We start from the raw sequence: 18,315 nt of genomic DNA on the forward strand, positions 1-18,315 counted from the left end.
GCAAACAAACAAAAGACCTCCTGTCTGAGTTTCTTTGATGCTTACCCAGTTTGTTGCCAGTTTATAGCTGTTCTTCCCTACTCGGGAGTGTACTTTTGTTCTCCTCTGAGGACAGAGTCTATCTCCCCAGGGAAACCCTGAGGCTAAGCTTGCACACCCTCAATAGGGGTCCTGTCCCTCGCTCATGACACTTTCGCGTCGAAGCCCTGCCCGGGATCTCCTCTGGGGCTCCTTGGGTAAGGTATGTCTCCTGGCCTGGATGGGCGGGTATTGGGTCTGTTCTCCAGCGTCCAAGGCAATGGCCAGGTCGATGCTTGCGCGGCAGCTCAGGCCCCGCGCCCCCCGCCCGCATCTGCGGCTGCGCGGCCGGCCCGGGAGGGGGCGCGGCGGGCAGCTGGGAGCGGGGCGGCCAGAGGCATGTCTCGCTACACCAGACCCCCCAACACCTCCCTGTTCGTCAGGAACGTCGCTGACGCCACCAGGTGAGCCAAGACAGGACCCCGCGGGAGTTCGTGCTGGGGCGGCGGGGTGTCTGGGTGCAGGCTGGGCTGTGGGCTGTCTGGCTGTCGGATGCAGGCCGGGTTCCCCGGTGCCAGGTTGCAGGCTGTCTGGGGGGTACCAGTCGAGTGTTAGGGTGCTGGCCTGGTATTGGAGTGCTGGACAGGTGTCGGAGTACCGGAATAAGAGGTGACCAGGTGTTGGGGTGCTGTCATGATGACAGGATGCTGGCCGGGTGTCCAGGTGCGGGCCTTGGCGGGCTGTGGTGGCAATGCTGGCCCTGTTGTCACTGCGTCCTGCTGACGCCGCCCACTAACCTTCCGGAGGAACTGGGGCTATCTCATCTCAGGATTTGCACCCTAGGCCTTGCAATTTCCTCTGCGCTGTTCAGACAGTGCTTACGGCCCAAATGTAATATACAAGGCCAGCCTGGTCTACAAACAAGTTCCAGGACAGCCAAAGTTGTTACACAGAGGAAACCCTAGAGAAACCCTATCTCAAATATATATATATATATATATATATATATATATATATGTGTGTGTGTGTGTGTGTGTGTGTGTGTGTGTGTGTGTGTATGTATATATGTGTGTGTATATATGTATATATGTATATATATGTATATATGTATGTATGTGTATATATGTATATGTATGTATGTATGTATATAATCAACTTGGTGTATATGTTTTCCTTTGAGTGCTGGAAACACTCTTTTATCATTCATCATGGTTAGTAGGCAGTTTCAATCCTGGGAGTCTATCCCCTCAAGCCCTCTTTGAAAATTCTGTCTAGATGATGACAAGCATACAGCTTTAGAACTGCCCCTTTTCAAGTCTGCTCCCTGGGGAACAGAAATAGGATGGAATGGAGGTTTGTGGGGAGGAACAGGGGAGGATGGGAGGGTGCAGTAACTGCAATTGACCTGTAAAACAAGCTTGTTTCAAATTTAAATTTTAAAAAAATTATCAAACAAACAAACAAGAACTGCCCCCCTTCATATAGCACTTTTCCCTTAACAAGAGCCAGAGGGAATGGGAGGGGGACATTAATAGACACCTTACTTTTACTTAGTCTGCTCTCTAGTTCTACAATCTTGTCCACTTGAGGAAAAGTTCTAGTTCAAGGGTTTTAAGGAGTTGCCAGACCTAAACAGCCACAACCCTATTCAGCCAGCGCTTCTCTCTCTCTCTCTCTCTCTCTCTCTCTTTGTGAGTTTTCTGGAGTAATCATGATTTAAGTTTTATTTTGTTAAGAAAGGCTCTGTATCTAGCCCAAGTTGGCCTCAAATCCCCTACATAGGCTAAAATGAACTCCAACTTCTGATCCCACTGAGTCTCCCTCCCTTCCAAGTACTAGGATCACCGGTGTGCCACCACTAAGCTAGTAATTTACTTTTAGAGATATTAAGTACTTCAGATTTGATCATTATAAATATATATGTCACAACTATATACAGCGAATCAATAGAATTTTAAGGTGTCTGTGTTTTATGGTTCTTCTCCTGACCTGTTTATCAATACACTATTTCACAGAGAAGCAAAATGTAACATTTGGATAGGCTTTAAAAAAGAAAAAAACCTCACACTTAGACAACTGGAACATTAAGCACAGCATGTTCACAAAAGAAACCTCAGAGATTTCCACTTCTAATGGCCACAAGAGCTAGGCAGAGTAATCCAGGTGAGTGAAGCTGCCAGCTTCTAAGACTTAATAGAAAGTATGGACTACAGCAAATGAGCATTTACCATCTAATGGGGAAGTCACGTTGCTACTTTTTTTCCCCCCACCATGTAGGTCCCAGGGGTAGAACTCAGATCCTCAGGGTTCCAGGCAGACATCTTTACTCATGAAGCCTTATTACAACTTAATATTGCCAGCGTTTTCAAACTAGTTCAGCCAGATGGTGGTGGAAAAAAGAATAACCCCTCAAGTTGTCTTCTCACCTCACATAAGCCACATCCACACACACAATAACTAAATAAAGGTGTATTCAGTTGAATAATGTGAATTCTCATTTTTGTAGTTTTGGAAGCTATAAAACATTGGTTATCTCATATTTCTATAATGTTCAAACATTGTGCATACTAAATAAAACACATCTGGGTTGGGGGTGTAGCTCAGCAGTAGATTGCTTGCCTTGTGTTCATGAGGCCTTGAGTTCTGTCCCCAGCGACATAAAGTAAAACAAATAAGAGCAAGTCTTCATGTAACCCTCCACCGAGTGCTGAGACTAGTAATTGAGAGTTACTCATTCTAGTTTCTGTTCCTTCATCACTTTTTAGCCCACCCCTGGGGAGGTAATCAAAACTGAGATTATTTTGTATCAAGAGACAACATGCAGGCAAAACACCCATACACATAAAATAATAATTTAAAAATTTTAAAAACATTATTCTAGGTTTTGCATGTTTCCATATAAAGTTTGATTTTTTTTCCAGTTTATGTGAGGAATCGTGCTGGGGATCGTGTTGATTCTGTAGTTGACTTTTGATAGAATAACCGTTTCACAATGTTAGCTTACCATTTCATAAGCATGGAAAGTCTTTTCTTCTGGTATCTTTCTCAATTTCTTTCTGCAATTTCTTAAAGTTTTGATTATGTAAGTCTTTCACTTCCTTAGTTAGATTTATCCAAAGGTTTTTGTTTTGTTTTGTTGAAACAGGGTTTCTCTATAGCCCTGACTGTCTGGAATTCAAGCTGACCTTGAACTCAAAGATCTGCTTGAATACTGGAATTAAAGGATGCACCACCATCACTCAGTTTATCTCAAGTTTTTTTTATTTTTTAAGATTTGTTTATATATTGTATTTTATGAGTACAAGTGTTTTGCCTGCATGTATGTCTAAGCACCATATGCATACCTGATATCCAAGGAACTCAAAGAAAACATCAGATCCCCTGGAACTGGAGTTATGGACAATTGTGAGCTGCCATGTGGTTCCTGGGAATAGAACCCAGGTCCTCTGGAAGAACAAGTTCTCTTAACCACTGAGCATCTCTCCAGTCCTCCAAAGATATTTTTTGAGGCTTTTGTGAGTGGCACTGTTTCCTTCATTTCTCTCTCAGTGTGTTTGTTGTTTGTATATAGGAAAGCTACTAACTTTATGCATTAATTTGTATCCTGCTACTTCATTAGATGCATTTATCAGCTGTAGAGGTTTCCTGTGGATTGTTTAGAATCTTATATGTATAAAGTCATATTATCTGCAAGTAAGGATATTTTGACTTCTTCTTTTCCTATTTGTGTTCCTTGTATGTTCTTCATTTGTCTTACTGCTTTGGTCAAGGCTTTGAGTCCTGTTTTGAACAGGAGTGGAGAGAGTAGACATGCTTAACCTGGTCCTGATGTTAATGGAAAAGCTTTTTTTTGACTTTGAGTGTTGTTTCTTTCTGTTTTCTTAAAGCTTCCAAGTTTACCATTAAGTTGTTAATATAAGAATGCCCAAACTTTCTGATGAAGGCACTTAATAAAATTTTCCTCTTAGGACTACCTTCATTGAGTCCTAATTCTGGGAAGTTTTTAATTTCCGTGATTTTTCCCTTGAACCAATTTTCATTAAATAGTGTGTTGATTGAGTTTCCACGGATTTGTGTACTTTCTGACCTTTCTATTGTTGTTGATATACATATACATTTATTCTTTTGTGGTCAGATGGACTACAGAATGGTATTTAAGTTTCCCTGTTTGTTGAGATTTGCCTTGGTCTTAATAGATGGTCAGTTTTGGGGAAAGTTCTATGAGCTGCTGAAAGGATTATGTGTTCTTTAGTGTTTGGGTGAATGTGCTGTAGATACTTTAGATATGCTTGCTTTATAATATAATTTAACTCCAGAGTGTCTTCATTTAGTTTTTGTCTGGGTGACCTGTTTATTAGTGAGAGTTGGGTATTAAAGTCACCCACCACCACTGTGTGAGAGTCAATATGTAATTTTAGAGCTAATTTACGAAATGGTTGCCCTGTTTTTGATACATACATGTTTAGGATTGGAATATTTAGTTGGTGGACTTTTCCTTAAGTGAGTATGGAGTATCCTTCCTTATCTCATCTCATGAGTTTTGAGTTGAAGTCTGTTTTGTCAGACAGTAGAATATACTTGCTTCCTGGTTCCATTTGCTTGGGAATTCCTTTTTCTATCTGCTCTACATGGTGTGTTTCTTAGAGACAGCACACAGATGGGTAGTGTTAGTCTGTATGCTTTTACTGGGAAACTGGGACCATTAATAGTGAGAATTGTTGTTGAACAATGTTTATTAATTCTTGTTTTGTTAGTGTGGTGTTGTTTTCTCTGACTTCTGACACCTGGTGCCTTCCTGAGTGTGTTTAGTCTTCCTTTCAGACTAAGGTATTCCCTCCATTATCCTCTGAAGAGCTTGTTTAGTGGGTGTAAATGTCTTAAATCTGTTTTTATCGTGAAATATTTTATCTCTCCTTTAATTGCAATGCCTCATTTTGCTGAGTATAGCAGGCTGGGTTGGCATCCATTGTCTTTCAGAACTTGCAGAACGTCAGTCCAGGTCCTTCTTGGTTTGATGTTCTCCATTGACTAATCAGTGTGTTGGTGACTAGAGAGATAGCTCACCAGTTAAGAGCACTGGCTTCTATCCCAAATGACCTAAGTTCAATTCCCAGCACCAAGAGATGGCTCACAACCATCTGTAACTCCAGTTTCAGGAACTGTAAAGCCCTCTTCTGGCTTCTCTATGCACCAGTCATACAAGGAATGCACCTACATATATGTAAGGAAAACACTTCTACACAGAAAATAAAAGTAAATCTTAAAGAAAAATTACTGTAATTCTGATGGACCTGTCTTTATATGTGATTTGATCTTTTTCTCTTACATTTAGTGTTTTGGTTATTATGTGTTGTGGGGAGTTTCTTACCTGATTCTATTTGGTGTTCTATATACTTCTTGTACCTTGATAGGCACCTCCTTCTTTAGATTGTGTAAAGTTTCTTTTATGATTTCATTAAAAATATTTTCTTTGCCTTTGACCTAGTTTCTTCTCCATCTTCTATACCTATAATTTGTAGATTTGATCTTTTTTTTTTTTAATAGTGTCCCAGATTTCCTGGATGTTCTGTTCTTAGTTGTTTGTTTTGTTTTGGGTTTTTTTTTTTTTTTTTTTTTTTTTTTTTTGAGACAGGATTTAGTCTTAGTTGTTTTGTTTTATATTTAGAATTTTCTTGATTAAGCGACCCATTTCTTTTTACCTTGTCTTCAAGATTTGATGTTCTCTCTTCTAATCCAATGTTTTGGGGATATTTTCCACTGAGTTCATTGTTTGGCTTGCTGAATTTTTAAAACTTATTTCTCTTTGGTTTTTCTTCAAAGATTTCTCCCTCTTTTTTAACTTCTATTTTCATATCTTGAATTATGCTCTTTTTTTTTTTCTCAACTGTTTTGTTCATGGTCTTCAGGCATTTATACATGTCCTTTGAGGTCCTTGAACTTATTTACAACTGCTATTTTGAAGTCCTTATCTTGTGCATCAGCTAAGTTACTTGCCTCAGGGAATACTCTAGTGGGGGTGCTGGTTTTTGAAGGAGACTTCCTGCCACGGTTGTTCATGGTGTTCATGTGTTTGCCATGGGATGGAGGCATCTGGAATAAGGTTGTTTGAGGTGTTTCTTGGTGTGCATATCTGGTCTCTTGTTGAGTGTTTGCTTGCTGTTTCCCCAACTTGTTGTGAACCAGTTGAATGATACTTGGTTTTCAGTCTTGAGGTCACTCCAGGTTTCATGATGGGATGCCCCATGGTCTTTGGTTAATGCTGTGGATAGCATGGCTGGCATTCAGGGGACAAAAGCCAGTTTTGTTTGTTTGTTTTGTTTTGTTTCTGTTTTTGTTTTTTTTTTAAGACTCATACCTTCTGAAGAGGTGAAAGAAAAGAAGACATTGTCACACTATCAGACTATTTGAGAAGGCAGCCAAGCAACATTAAATAAAGTATATCATAAACTAGACGCTTCCTGGGGCATATAGTGGATGCCTAGTTGATGTTAACTGAATCTTTATAAAATAGCTCCTAGATCCTCATCTCTAGCCTTAATTACTGATATATTGTGCCATCAAAATAGCTTATCAGGAAAAGGCATTCCATGTGCAATCCTGAAAACCAGTGTTTGATCGCCAGATCCCACAGTGAAACAGGAGAACTAACTCTTAAATGTCTTCTGACCTTCACATGCCTGGCAGTTTAGGCCCAGACTCACGGACTCACATCATACATACAAACAGGCAATGATATTTAAATTAAAATTTACAAATTTAATTAAACATCAGACATTATTATCTAGTCTTGAGAAGAAATAGTTGATTTCACTCGTGTAGCATGAATTCCAATTGTTACTATTAATAAAAACCCAGAAACAGATACTAGGTTTAAAGCTGAAGATCAGAGAAGCAAAGCCAGTCACTAAAGACTTCTATCATGCTCTGACCAAAGGGGCGATCCTGTCCTCACACTGTACTGCTCCTCAGACTGCCTTCTGCCTAGACTGTCTCTGTCTCTGTCTCTGTCTCTCTCTCTCTCTGTCTGTCTGTCTGTCTCTCTCCTCCTCCTCCCCCTGCCTTATATTCTCTGTCTCCATCCAGCCATACTCCTGTCTCCACCTCCCGAGAGCTGGGATTAAAGGTGTGTGCTACCACTGCCTGGTCTCTGTGGCTAACTTTGCACTCTGATTTTCAGGCAAGCTTTAGTTGTTAAAACACAAACAAAATATCACTACACATTTGCCTGCCCACAGGCTTTCTGAACATATCACGTCTCCTTCTGCAGCTCTGCACTGGAAGCTCTTCTGTCTGTCTTGCACCCAGCTGTATTCTAACAGCTTCCATTCTCTGGAGCCAGGAGCTGTGCAGTTACCTTGGAGTCCCCCCTCCCTGCATTGTTTTGAAGCATTCTTCTTTCTTTAGAGCCATGCTTTAAACTAGAACTTAAGGCTGAGCCACTGTGAACTCCCTAGGGCCGGCCGTGTGCTATGGTGATTAATGACAGACATGTGTGTGGTCCCATCTTCATCACTTGCTAGCATTACATTACAGACAGACTAAACTGTAAACAACCACAGTGGTGGGAATTAAATCATCCTCAAATGAACAGCTTCTTGTGTGTGTGATTGTCAGCTAGCCCTGTTGTGCCTGCAGTTAAACTGTAGCTCCACAAAGACAGATGATGCTATTGTCAACTTCAAAGGGAACTCCAGTTCTCCAAACTCTAAAAAGCAGTCCAAATATCCAGAAATAAGCTGAGCCTGGACTATAGGAGGATTTCTCCAGCTGCAGATTCCCTCTAGCTCACATGCTTCCCTCCCCAAAGCTACTTGTTTTCCTGCCACCCTGCTATGTTCTCTCTATACTCTGTCCCCGATCCTCTCACTCTTCTCTGTCCTCTGTCCCTGCAATTCTTCCCTCTCCCAGATAGCCCTGGCCATGTCCATCTGCGTTCCCTCTCTGCCCTGAACTCTTCCAGATGCCTCTGGCTGCTCTCTCTCTCTCTCTCTCTCTCTCTCTCTCTCTCTCTCTCTCTCTCTCTCTCTCTCTCCCCTCCCCTCCTATCTTTTTCTCAAGTAAGCCCCATGCCTTTAATGGTAGAAGACATACAGGAGACTCAAAATAACATCAAATATAAGAATAAAGCAGTTACTTTGGAGTACATGGGAAAACACAGATTTTTGTTGTTGTTGTTAAAAATCCAAGAAATGATTCTGAGACTGCTTTAGATTCTAACTCTTACATTTTGAAAACAAAACTGAAATAAACATGAAGTTATAGTGATAAAGTGAATGTAGTGGGGGCTGGTGTTGAGACAGGGTTTCTCTGTGTAACAGCGCTGATTGTCCTGGAGCTCACAGAGATCTGGCTGCCTCTGCCTTCCCAGTGCTGGTATCAGAGGCAGGCAAGTGAAGGTATTCTTAAATGAAACCACCCAGTCTTGTGACCACCCATCCAGGGTGGATGTCCCAGGCCAGCTCTTTTGAAACTAAGTTTAACAACATCTGAAATGCTTGTGAAAATGCAGACTCCTGGGTCCCTAATCCAGGCTCCCTGAATTAGGGTCTCTAAGAGAGAGAGGACTGAGAGTGGTTTTGTTTTGTTTTCCTTTCAAAGAAGCTAGGCATAATGGTGCAACCTGCAGTCCTAGCACTTGGGGGGCAGAGGCAGAAGGATTGAGTTCAAGGATAGCCTGGTCTACATAGCAAGTCTTATTTTCCCCACCCCACAAAAGAAAGGCATATGGATAATTGTTACCAGAAACTGTTTTAGAAATGGAGTTTAGACAATACACTCTTTTTCATTTTTTTTTTTTAACTTTCATTGGTGTGTGGGCCTCTCTCTGTGTTCTGTTCCTCTTCATCTCTCTCCATGCTTGAAGATTAAAAGACAACTTGCAGGAGATGGTTCTCTTTTCACAATGTGGGTTTATAGTTTTGAACTCAGGTCTTTAGGCTTAGTACATATGTCTTTACCAAATAAGCTGAACCTCCTCAATGGGCCCAAAAATACACTTTGTTTTGAAATTTCAGTTGGGTTTCTGTAGCAAAGTGTATATTCCAGCTATTTATATTTATTTGCCTTGTTTCTGTAACACTCCAGGCCTGAGGATTTACGCCGAGAATTTGGTCGATACGGCCCCATAGTAGATGTTTACATTCCACTTGACTTCTACACTCGCCGCCCCAGAGGATTCGCTTATGTTCAATATCCTTTATTTCATGTATGCATGCCAACACACTTCATACATGTGCTTGAACATATATGTATTTAGGAGTGTATGTTATTAGATCAATATTATCTAATGTGTTTGTTTCTTTATCTCAGTGAATCTTAAACCGTCCACAGTAGCTGGCAATGGCTTCCCCACCCCCAGCTTGGTTCCACTTATTAGCTAGACTCCAACCATAAGCCTAGCAGCATGGCAAAAGGCATCCAAGTTCAAGCACAGAGTAAAGAGGAGGGTAGACACAGGTGTGAAACCTGGAAGAATGAGGCCTTTATGGAGCAAAAGATGGATTAGTCTTTGAGACTTTGGCTTTCCTGTATTTATTTAGAGTTCTGGAGTCAAATCCAAGTCTGATTTTATTGGTTCTACATCTCTGATCAAGTCTACCCTGCAAGTTCTAAAATGTAGATGTCAATGTTCAAGAGCCAGTGTCATTGAGGTCATTGCCAGCCTCCTTTTGTATGCATTAGTTGAGCTTGTTTATTTGCTATTTTAAGAAAACTAGTAATAAGGCCCAGCATGGTGGCTCATACCTTAAGTCCTAGCTTGGGAAGCAGAGGGATCTCTGTTGGTTCAAGGACAGCCTGTTCTATATATGGAGCTTCAGGCCAGCCAAACTACAAACTACAAAACGAGAGAGAGAGAGAGAGAGAGAGAGAGAGAGAGAGAGAGAGAGAGAGAGAGAGTAAATAACTTCCTAAAATACAGCTATTTCCATTTTACACACCTACTGTCCATTAAAGTAAGGCTTGGGACCATATGCTTAGGTAAGGAAATTTAGTGGAGCATTTCAAATCAGTATATGTGATTCCAGATGGTCATGGATTGTTTTTGAATGAAAAACAGACATGACTGCTCCTAGATACGTTTGAGAAAAAAAAATTCCTTGTAGATATGAGAGAAAAGACAACCAGAGGCATCTGGAAGGGCCCAGGCTGAACTGGACCATGGGGATCAGGGGTAGGACCCAAGAGGCCCAAGAGAGCATATATCCAAAATTGGTGTCTTACATAGGGAAGAAAGCTGGGGGACCGGAAGGGAAGCTCAGGGACTGGTTAGAGTAGGGGGTAGGGTATGCCAGCCAGGATGACTCTGGAACATGTAATGCAATGCTGAGAGCCTGGCAGCCAGTGTCCACTTTCATATGTTAATAGGCACTCAGCCATTTCCCAGGCTTCTTTGAGACCTGTTTCCTGTTATTTCATACTTACATCCCAGTAATAACACAAAGGGGAGACTGTTGTAAGTAGTAGGTTCAAAGGTGGGCACTGCCCTAAAAGAACCAAAGTAGTCCTTTATGTTAGCTTACTTTTATTGTTACAGTTTTGTTTATAATGAGTCATTTCTCCTAAACTTCATAAGTAGACTTTTACTGATAGAGTACTTTTACTTGCAAAATAAAAGTTTCTACATGCTGATATTTTCAGTGAAAACCCTAATGGGTCCTTTCTCTGAAATGGGTTGGGGGGGGACAATAAACCCTAAATAGTTTATTTTATAATGCCAGCTAATTTGAGATTAATTCTTTTCCCACATTTCAAATTGTGCTAATTGTATCTACTGTTCTATTTTTATATTCATATTTCTAAATCACAAGAGGGCATTTGTTTTCATAATAAAATATAAAAGCTTTTCTCGTTATTCATATTGGAGCCAGAATTTGGTCTTCTTGTCAATTTAATTTCACATATAAATAATAACTGAAATACTTTTACTGACCATCTTATGTCCAAAGTGTCCTTAACAGCTGATCATGTTTGAAGATGTTCGAGATGCTGAAGATGCACTTTATAACCTCAATAGGAAGTGGGTATGTGGCCGGCAAATTGAAATACAGTTTGCACAAGGTGATCGAAAAAGTAAGTGTAAATGATCATTAGATCTCAGTTACTTGGCAGGACTGTTACTGTTACAGAGTGTCGGCAACAGTAGCATGTTATTTAAAGTTCTTCAGAAAATGATACCGACAGAGTGGCAGCTCCCGTGGTTTTCAGGTAGTGAACTGTTAGAAGCCTTGTCCTTCATGTTCTAGCACCAGGCCAGATGAAGTCAAAAGAGCGGCACCTGCGCTCCCCAAGTGACCACAGGAGATCCAGAAGCCCCAGCCAGAGGAGATCTCGAAGTCGAAGTTCATCATGGGGAAGAGACAGGAGGCGGTCAGACAGCCTGAAAGAGTGAGTACTGGAAGCAACCGGAAACAACAGTGCAGTTCAATTTCCTACTTTTTCTGGGAAACGTTTTGAAGAATTACGGGTGCAGGGGCGACTTAAATGATGATTTTGTTTACTATGCACAAACAAGCTTCTGTGAAAATGATGCTGTTCTCTATCGTATATTGGTTCTGTGTTTTCCTGGACAGTGGGGTTGAACTCAGGACCTGGCACAGGCTGGCAGGTACTCTACTATACCTGTACACATGCACTGAGGCTGTCTTCCCAGCACCACCACCACCCTTTTTTTTTTTAAAAAAAAAAAAAAAGTTTTAGCTTTAGACAGGGTCTTGTTGTTATTTGGTTGTGTGTTTTAAGTACATGCTTATGTCTGTGTGTGCACATGTATGCATGTGGTTGCACATTGTGTATGGTTAGAGGTTTATATTGGCTGTCTTTCTTGATCACTCCTTAGTTTTTGGCAACGGGGTCTATCACTTAATGTGAAGCTCATCCTGGAGGCTAGGCTGACTAGCTAGTGAACTGGAACCTACATTTCTCTACCCCACCACACCCCCTATCCCTGAGTTTACAGATGGGCATCATTGTCTCCTAACTTTTTAAAGGTGCTATACAATCCAAGCTTGCCTTGAACACACTATTTCTCCCAGGTTGGGCTCAAATTTGAGATGGTCTTCCTGCTTCAACCTCCCAAGTACTGGGATTACAGATATACATCATTTATTGTTGTTCAACTTGGGATTCATTGGATATATTCCATGACTTTTCAGTAATTGTCTTAAGTATCAGGGGATGTGATACTTTTTAAATATATCGATACTATGAAATTGGCCATAGTGGTACATACCTGTAATCCCAGCATTTGGGAGGTAGAAGCAGGAAGATCTAGAATTCAAAGTCGGACTAACTCATGCATATTTAGATGTCTCCGCCTCTTTAAAAGGTTCACACCAAAAAGAAGAAAGATAATATATACCCCCTCCTCCACAAAGTGGGAAAAACATACTCTGTAGCCCCAGTACTCAAGAATAGAATAAGCAGGATCTTAAGCCCCAGCATTAAGGCAGTTGGGGCAATACACACAGACCTTATCTCAAAATAAATACATAAAATAATATGTACTCAACAAAGAAGGTTGAGAATTTTAGATAAGTAAAATTTTCCTAAATGAACCCAATAATTCCTAATCTTGATTCTGAAGAAGAATAAACTCAAAAACTATAATACAGTTGTTTGTGAAAGGATGGAGGTTGACTAAAATTAAATCAATTTATTCTTTTTTGTTTTGATTTTCAAAGCAGAGTTTCTCTGTGTGTCCCTGACTGTCCTGGAACTGGATCTGTAGACCAGTCTGGCCTTAAGCTCAGAGAACAGCTTGCCTCTGTTTCTCAAATGCAATTTAATCTTATAAATTGATAATGTGTTATGATTATTATTAAGAATCAATTCCAGCTATGATTATATTATAGAAATGAGACCAAAAAAATAGTGAATTTCTTAAGAAAAGACTTCTGCAAGTTACCTTTTTTTTCTATTTAGGAATCAGTATCTATTTTATTAGAAAAATAGTAATCACAGTGGAAATTTAATAGTGATGCTGCTGAAATAGTCATTGGAACTAGATTGTCAAGCCTAAACTCTCTTAAGTATTTATGGCTCAGTGCTTTAACTTTTTTACAGGCATGTGGAATTTTAAAGTGAATTCTGATCCTAAAGTAGAATCCAAATAGCTGGATGTGGTAATAATTGAAAGATAGAGGGAGGAGGCTCCTGAATTTGAGGCCACCCTCAGCTACATAAAGACTGCCACACTAGCCAGGGCCACATGTGTCCAAAGCTGAACACACACACACACACACACACACACACACACACACACACACAGACAGAGAGAGAGAGAGAGAGAGAGAGAGAGAGAGAGAGAGAGAGAGAACAGTTGTATGATAGAGTTAGGTTGGTGACTCTGTTGGTAAAGTGCCTACCATGCAAGCATGAGAATCTTGAGTTTGGACCCCCAAGCACTATGCAAAAGCTGGAGCTTGTTGCCTGTATCTGTAACCCCAGCACTAGAGGAAGTAGAGACAGGCATTTCCCTGGAGCTTGCTGTTCAGCAAGTTCAGCGAATTAGTGAGAGCTGGATTCAGTGAGAGACCCTATCTCAAAAATAAAGTGGAAAATAGAGTAAGATGCCCAGTGTCAAGGTGGGCAGTGGTGGCACATGCTATTAATCCCAGCACTCCAGAGGCAGAGGCAGGAGGATCTTTTTGGGTTCCAGGTCAGCCTGGCCTACAGAGTGAGTTCCAGGACAGGCAAAGAAACACAGAGAAACACTGTTTCCAAAAAAAAAAAAAAAAAAAAAAAACAACCAAAAAGCCAAATAAACAAAGGAGACCCAGTGTCTACATCTGGCCCTACATGCATGAACACCCACATTAGCACAATATGGAGCATGAGCCGGCACACACTCAGGATGAATCATCAGGAGAATCATGAGTTCAAGGCTGTCTTGGCAACTTAGTGAGACATTGTGTCAAAATTAAAATTACAAAAAAAAAAAAAAAAAAAAAAAAAAAGAGCTACTGGTAAAACTCAGAGGCAGCACTTGCTAAATGTATGCAATTCCCTTGTTACACACACACACACACACACACACAGAGAGAGAGAGAGAGAGAGAGAGAGAGAGAGAGAGAGAGAGAGAGAGAGAGAGAGAGAAACACCTAGGCTGTTACCTGACACCTTTGACCTTTTAGCAGCCTAAATTTCAGTCTCTGTCTTTTAAATTTTAAATTCAGTTCTTGAATTTCATTTCTGCTAATCTCTTGGGGTCACATCCTATGCATTAAGAATTTGAAGAAAGCTAATAACCCTTGGGTAATAGGCAAAGCCACCTGATGCCCTCCTTTAGCCTCTGCATGCTTACACATGGGTGCCACCGATCCCACCAACACACACAACCCCCCCCCCACACACTCACAATTTAAAATAAAGACAACCATTTACTTCAGGAGGATTTGTGGGCAGGTTCTAGGAGGTTTTGGTCTACAATGCCCTCATTTATGGGATGTTTGCCTCTTAAGTCTCAGCCGTTTTTGTGGCTTTGAACTCTGAGGCTTGTAACTCAAGTTTTGCTTATGTTGGTTGTTCTCTAATGCTTTCAGATTATAAATATTGTGAGGAGGGTTTTTTTTTTGTTTTTCTTCTGATTTTTATTCCTGTTAAGTTGTTTAATCCAGCTGGGTGTTGGGTTGCATGTCTGTAATTCTAGCACTTGGGTATGGGACAGGATAATCATAAATTTAAGATTGGCTGGATTGCACAGTAAGACTCTGTCTCAGAAAGCAGAGAGAGACAGAGAATGCTTAACCCAATTTAACAATACAGAACATATAGGGTCGCAAAGTAAAAATATTTGGAACATATATTCTAATGCAACGGATATTACAGACTTGTTACTTATGTTTGAACCAAAAGCATGAATAATAAAATTAGAATTATTTCTTTTAGGGATGGAGGTATGGTTTGGTATATTTGCCTAGCAAACACAATACCCTGTGTAGGGCTTTGTTTTGTTCTTTATGTTTTACTATTTGGGGGCCCACCACCCAGCTACCCAATGGAGACTTATGCTTACTTATGAATGCCCAGCCTTAGCTTGGTTTGTTTCTAGCCAACTTTTCTAACTTAAATTATCCCTTTCTCTTTAACTGTGGTTTGCCTCTATTGCGGTTAAATAAGAATCAGGATAAATAGGCCGAATAGATGTTTATTCAGGGAGAAATAACTTACAACCTAGACAAATTCCACTCGATGCTCTCCTGTCCGAGTCTGGCCAGCCAGAGAGTGTTCCTGGCTCTTCCTCGGTCCTCCTTCCACAGGTCACTTCCGCCCATGGCTCCACCCCCCGTGGTCAGCTCCACAGAAGGAGACAAAGTAACTATCTTACTACATGCCTCAGGGCTTTTTACCTTTGTTTATTCTATATATATCTTTCTTTCCTTCTTACTCTGTGGCTGGCTGTGTGACTGGATGGCTGGCCCCTGGTGTCCTTCTCTCCTTCTCCTTTTCTCATTCCTCACTCCCTTCCCTAGATTTCTCCTGCCCTACCTATTTCTCTCTCCTGCCTAGCTATTGGCTGTTCAACTCCTTATTAGACCAATCAGTGTTTTAAACAAAGTAACACAGCTTCACAGAGTTAAACAAATGCAACATAAGAGAATGCAACACATCTTTGTATCATTAAACAGATGGCGCACAGTATAAACAAATGTAACACACCTTAAAATAATATTCCACAAGAGCCCAGGGTTACAACCCCAGTGCTGAAAAAAAAAAAAAAAAAGAAAGAAAAAGAAAAAAGCATCTTGTCATTAATCTATTAAAATATTAAAACACAATGTGTTAGTCAGACTTCCCATCATTATGACAAATACCCCCAAGAAGAACTTAGGAAGGAGAAATTTATCTTGCTAAGAGTTTCAGAGGGTCCAGCCCACAGGAAGCTAAATCCATTGCTGTGGGCCTGAGGTGAGGCAGACTATCATGCCCAGTGACCTTATGGTGCAGGCTTCTCGATTCATGGCAAACCATAAGACTGGAGGAAAGAGCAGGTGATTAGAAACAGTTGTTGCCAGGCAGTGGTGGCACATGCCTTTAATCCCAGCACTCAGGAGGCAAGTCTGGTCTACAAAGCAAGTTCCAGGATAGCCAGAGCTACACAAAGAAACCTTGTTTCAAAAGACCAAAAAGGAAAGAAAGAAACAGCTTTCAAGGCACTCCCAGGGATACACTACATTCAAGAAAGGCTTACCTTCTGATGACATCTTACATCTCCTGATGACACCATACACTGAGTCAGTCCATCAAGGGACTAACCCACTGATTAGGTCAGAGCCCTCAGAATCTAGTCACATCCCTTAAGACCACTGGCTGTCAATCAGACTGCTAATACTTGTGTCTGGGGAAGATATTTTTCTTTTTCTTTTCTATTTTATCAGTATGGGACTTTTACTTGCATGTATGCCTGTGCCTCACATGAATGTAGTATTTTCAGAAGGTGCCAGATCCCCTGGAACTGCGGGTACAAACAGTTGTGTGTGCTGACCGTGTGGGTGCTAGGACTCAAACCACATCCCCTGGAAGAGCAGCAAGTGCCTTTGACCACTGAGCCACTCTGACAGCCCCTGTAGGGTATATTTCATATTTAAGCCATAGCACATATTCAGTGTGATGTGAAGCATGTCAGGAAGCACTGTCTCTTAACCTGCCATCTTGTATAAAGTACGTGCTCTAATGTTACACATGCTTCCAGGTCTCGACACAGGAGATCTTACAGTCAGTCCAAGTCTCGCTCCAAATCACTACCAAGGCAGTCTACCTCAGCAAGGCAGTCAAGAACACCAAGAAGGAATTCTGGATCTAGGGGACGGTCAAGATCCAAGTCCTTACCAAAAAGGCCCAAGACAATGGAAAAATCACATTCACGCTCACCTCAAAAGCAGATTGGCTCAGGAGCAAAATCAAGATCACATGGACGACACTGTGACACAATAGCAAGATCCCCATGCAAGTCTCCCAGAGGGTACACCAGCTCCGGAACCAAGACACAGACAGCAAAGCATTCTCATTTTCGGTCACATTCCAGATCTCGGAGCTATCATCATAAAAACAGTTGGTGAACAGCAACTTCCAGAGGAGCCACAGCTCTGCTCCAAGTTACTAGACCTCGTTGTGATTAAAGTTCTTCAAGGCTTATAGACATGTGACTGGTGTTAGTTGCTTCAGGCATGTGGAAGGAATAAAATTGCCCTAACTTTGATTAATAAACAATTGATCTTGATTTAAGGGCTTATCCACAAATGATTGTGTGTACAGTGTCTCCCTTGTATAGGCTGTATTTTCTTCACATTGTAGCAAGGGGTTACTTCCCAAAGGAAACAGGAAAAATGGAACCAATACAGAAATTCTACTTAGATGTTAAATGTTATCAATAATACCTTTACAAAAATATTTTTTACTTTAAAGCATTTTTCACATAAAAAGTAACTGTGACTATATGTAAGTGCATAGGCCAGACTTAAACTGTTTGACATTTATGTCTTTCTTGTGACTTCTCTTGAAGTTTGGCCAATTCTTGGTGGATATTAGTTCAAATTACAGCAATCCAAAATCTCAAAAGATAAAATTTATATAGAGATTCTGTAACTGTTCAAAAGACAACTCAAAGAACATTTCATTGTTTTTTTTTTTTTTTAATGCAACTGCATAGACCAGATGGCATGAAATGATATCCATGTTTGCTTAAAATATGAAAACAAAGCCAGGTGTGGTGGCACATGCCTGTAATCCTAGCATTTGGGAGATGAGGTAAGAGGGTCAAAACCAGCATGGACTGGGCTATATGAGACCCTGACTAAAAGTAAATAATTAACGTTCTTTTAAAAAGTGAAACCATTTTAGAAGTACTAGATACAGAATGGTATGAGACTACTCTAAAAAGTATGGTGTGGAACACTCAGAATCCACAAATACTCATATTAAGCCTTACATATTTGAAGTATAGTACATTTTGTATAAATTCATATTTATACCATTATTTCTATATAGCTATTTTCATCTGCATTTTTTTCTTTTTAGAGCTCTAGTTCAATATCCTAATTATATACAAAGTCTTTTTAAAAAAGAAGTAAACATTTAATACATTATACTAAGAAGGATAATGACATGTGATGGTGAGTAAATCCACTCACCATGCACACCTGGAAGCCTGAGTGCAAGCTGGGCAACTTGGGTTCAATTCCTGAACCAGCTTAAAGGTGGAAAGAGAACTGACTCCTGCAAAGCGTGTCTGACTTCCATACTGTGCTATGGCATGTGCACACACACACACACACACACACACACACACACACACACACA

At 40.7% G+C, this 18,315-nt stretch overlaps 1 protein-coding gene across 1 annotated transcript; it reads left to right on the plus strand.

Annotated features, from left to right (window-relative positions):
* Positions 1 to 294: 294 nt before the first annotated feature.
* Srsf12 (serine and arginine rich splicing factor 12) lies at positions 295 to 17,644 on the plus strand. The gene is made up of 5 exons (XM_051187497.1): positions 295 to 482; positions 9,103 to 9,207; positions 10,985 to 11,088; positions 11,262 to 11,403; positions 16,709 to 17,644. The coding sequence occupies exons 1-5, from the start codon at positions 418 to 420 to the stop codon at positions 17,073 to 17,075; spliced, it is 783 nt and encodes a 260-aa protein (XP_051043454.1). The 5' UTR covers positions 295 to 417; the 3' UTR covers positions 17,076 to 17,644.
* The last annotated feature ends 671 nt before the right edge of the window (positions 17,645 to 18,315 follow it).

The sequence above is a fragment of the Phodopus roborovskii genome, unplaced genomic scaffold (assembly GCF_943737965.1).
Source record: "Phodopus roborovskii unplaced genomic scaffold, PHOROB, whole genome shotgun sequence".
In the NCBI taxonomy this organism is placed as follows: Eukaryota; Metazoa; Chordata; class Mammalia; order Rodentia; family Cricetidae; genus Phodopus; species Phodopus roborovskii.

Excerpts from the sequence above, each read along its gene's own strand:
- Srsf12 (XM_051187497.1), top strand. The coding sequence starts at position 418 with ATGTCTCGCTACACCAGACCCCCCAACACCTCCCTGTTCGTCAGGAAC. Across the intron at positions 483-9,102 it reads AACGTCGCTGACGCCACCAG|GCCTGAGGATTTACGCCGAG; the intron begins GTGAGCCAAGAC and ends GTAACACTCCAG. Across the intron at positions 11,089-11,261 it reads TGCACAAGGTGATCGAAAAA|CACCAGGCCAGATGAAGTCA; the intron begins GTAAGTGTAAAT and ends TTCATGTTCTAG.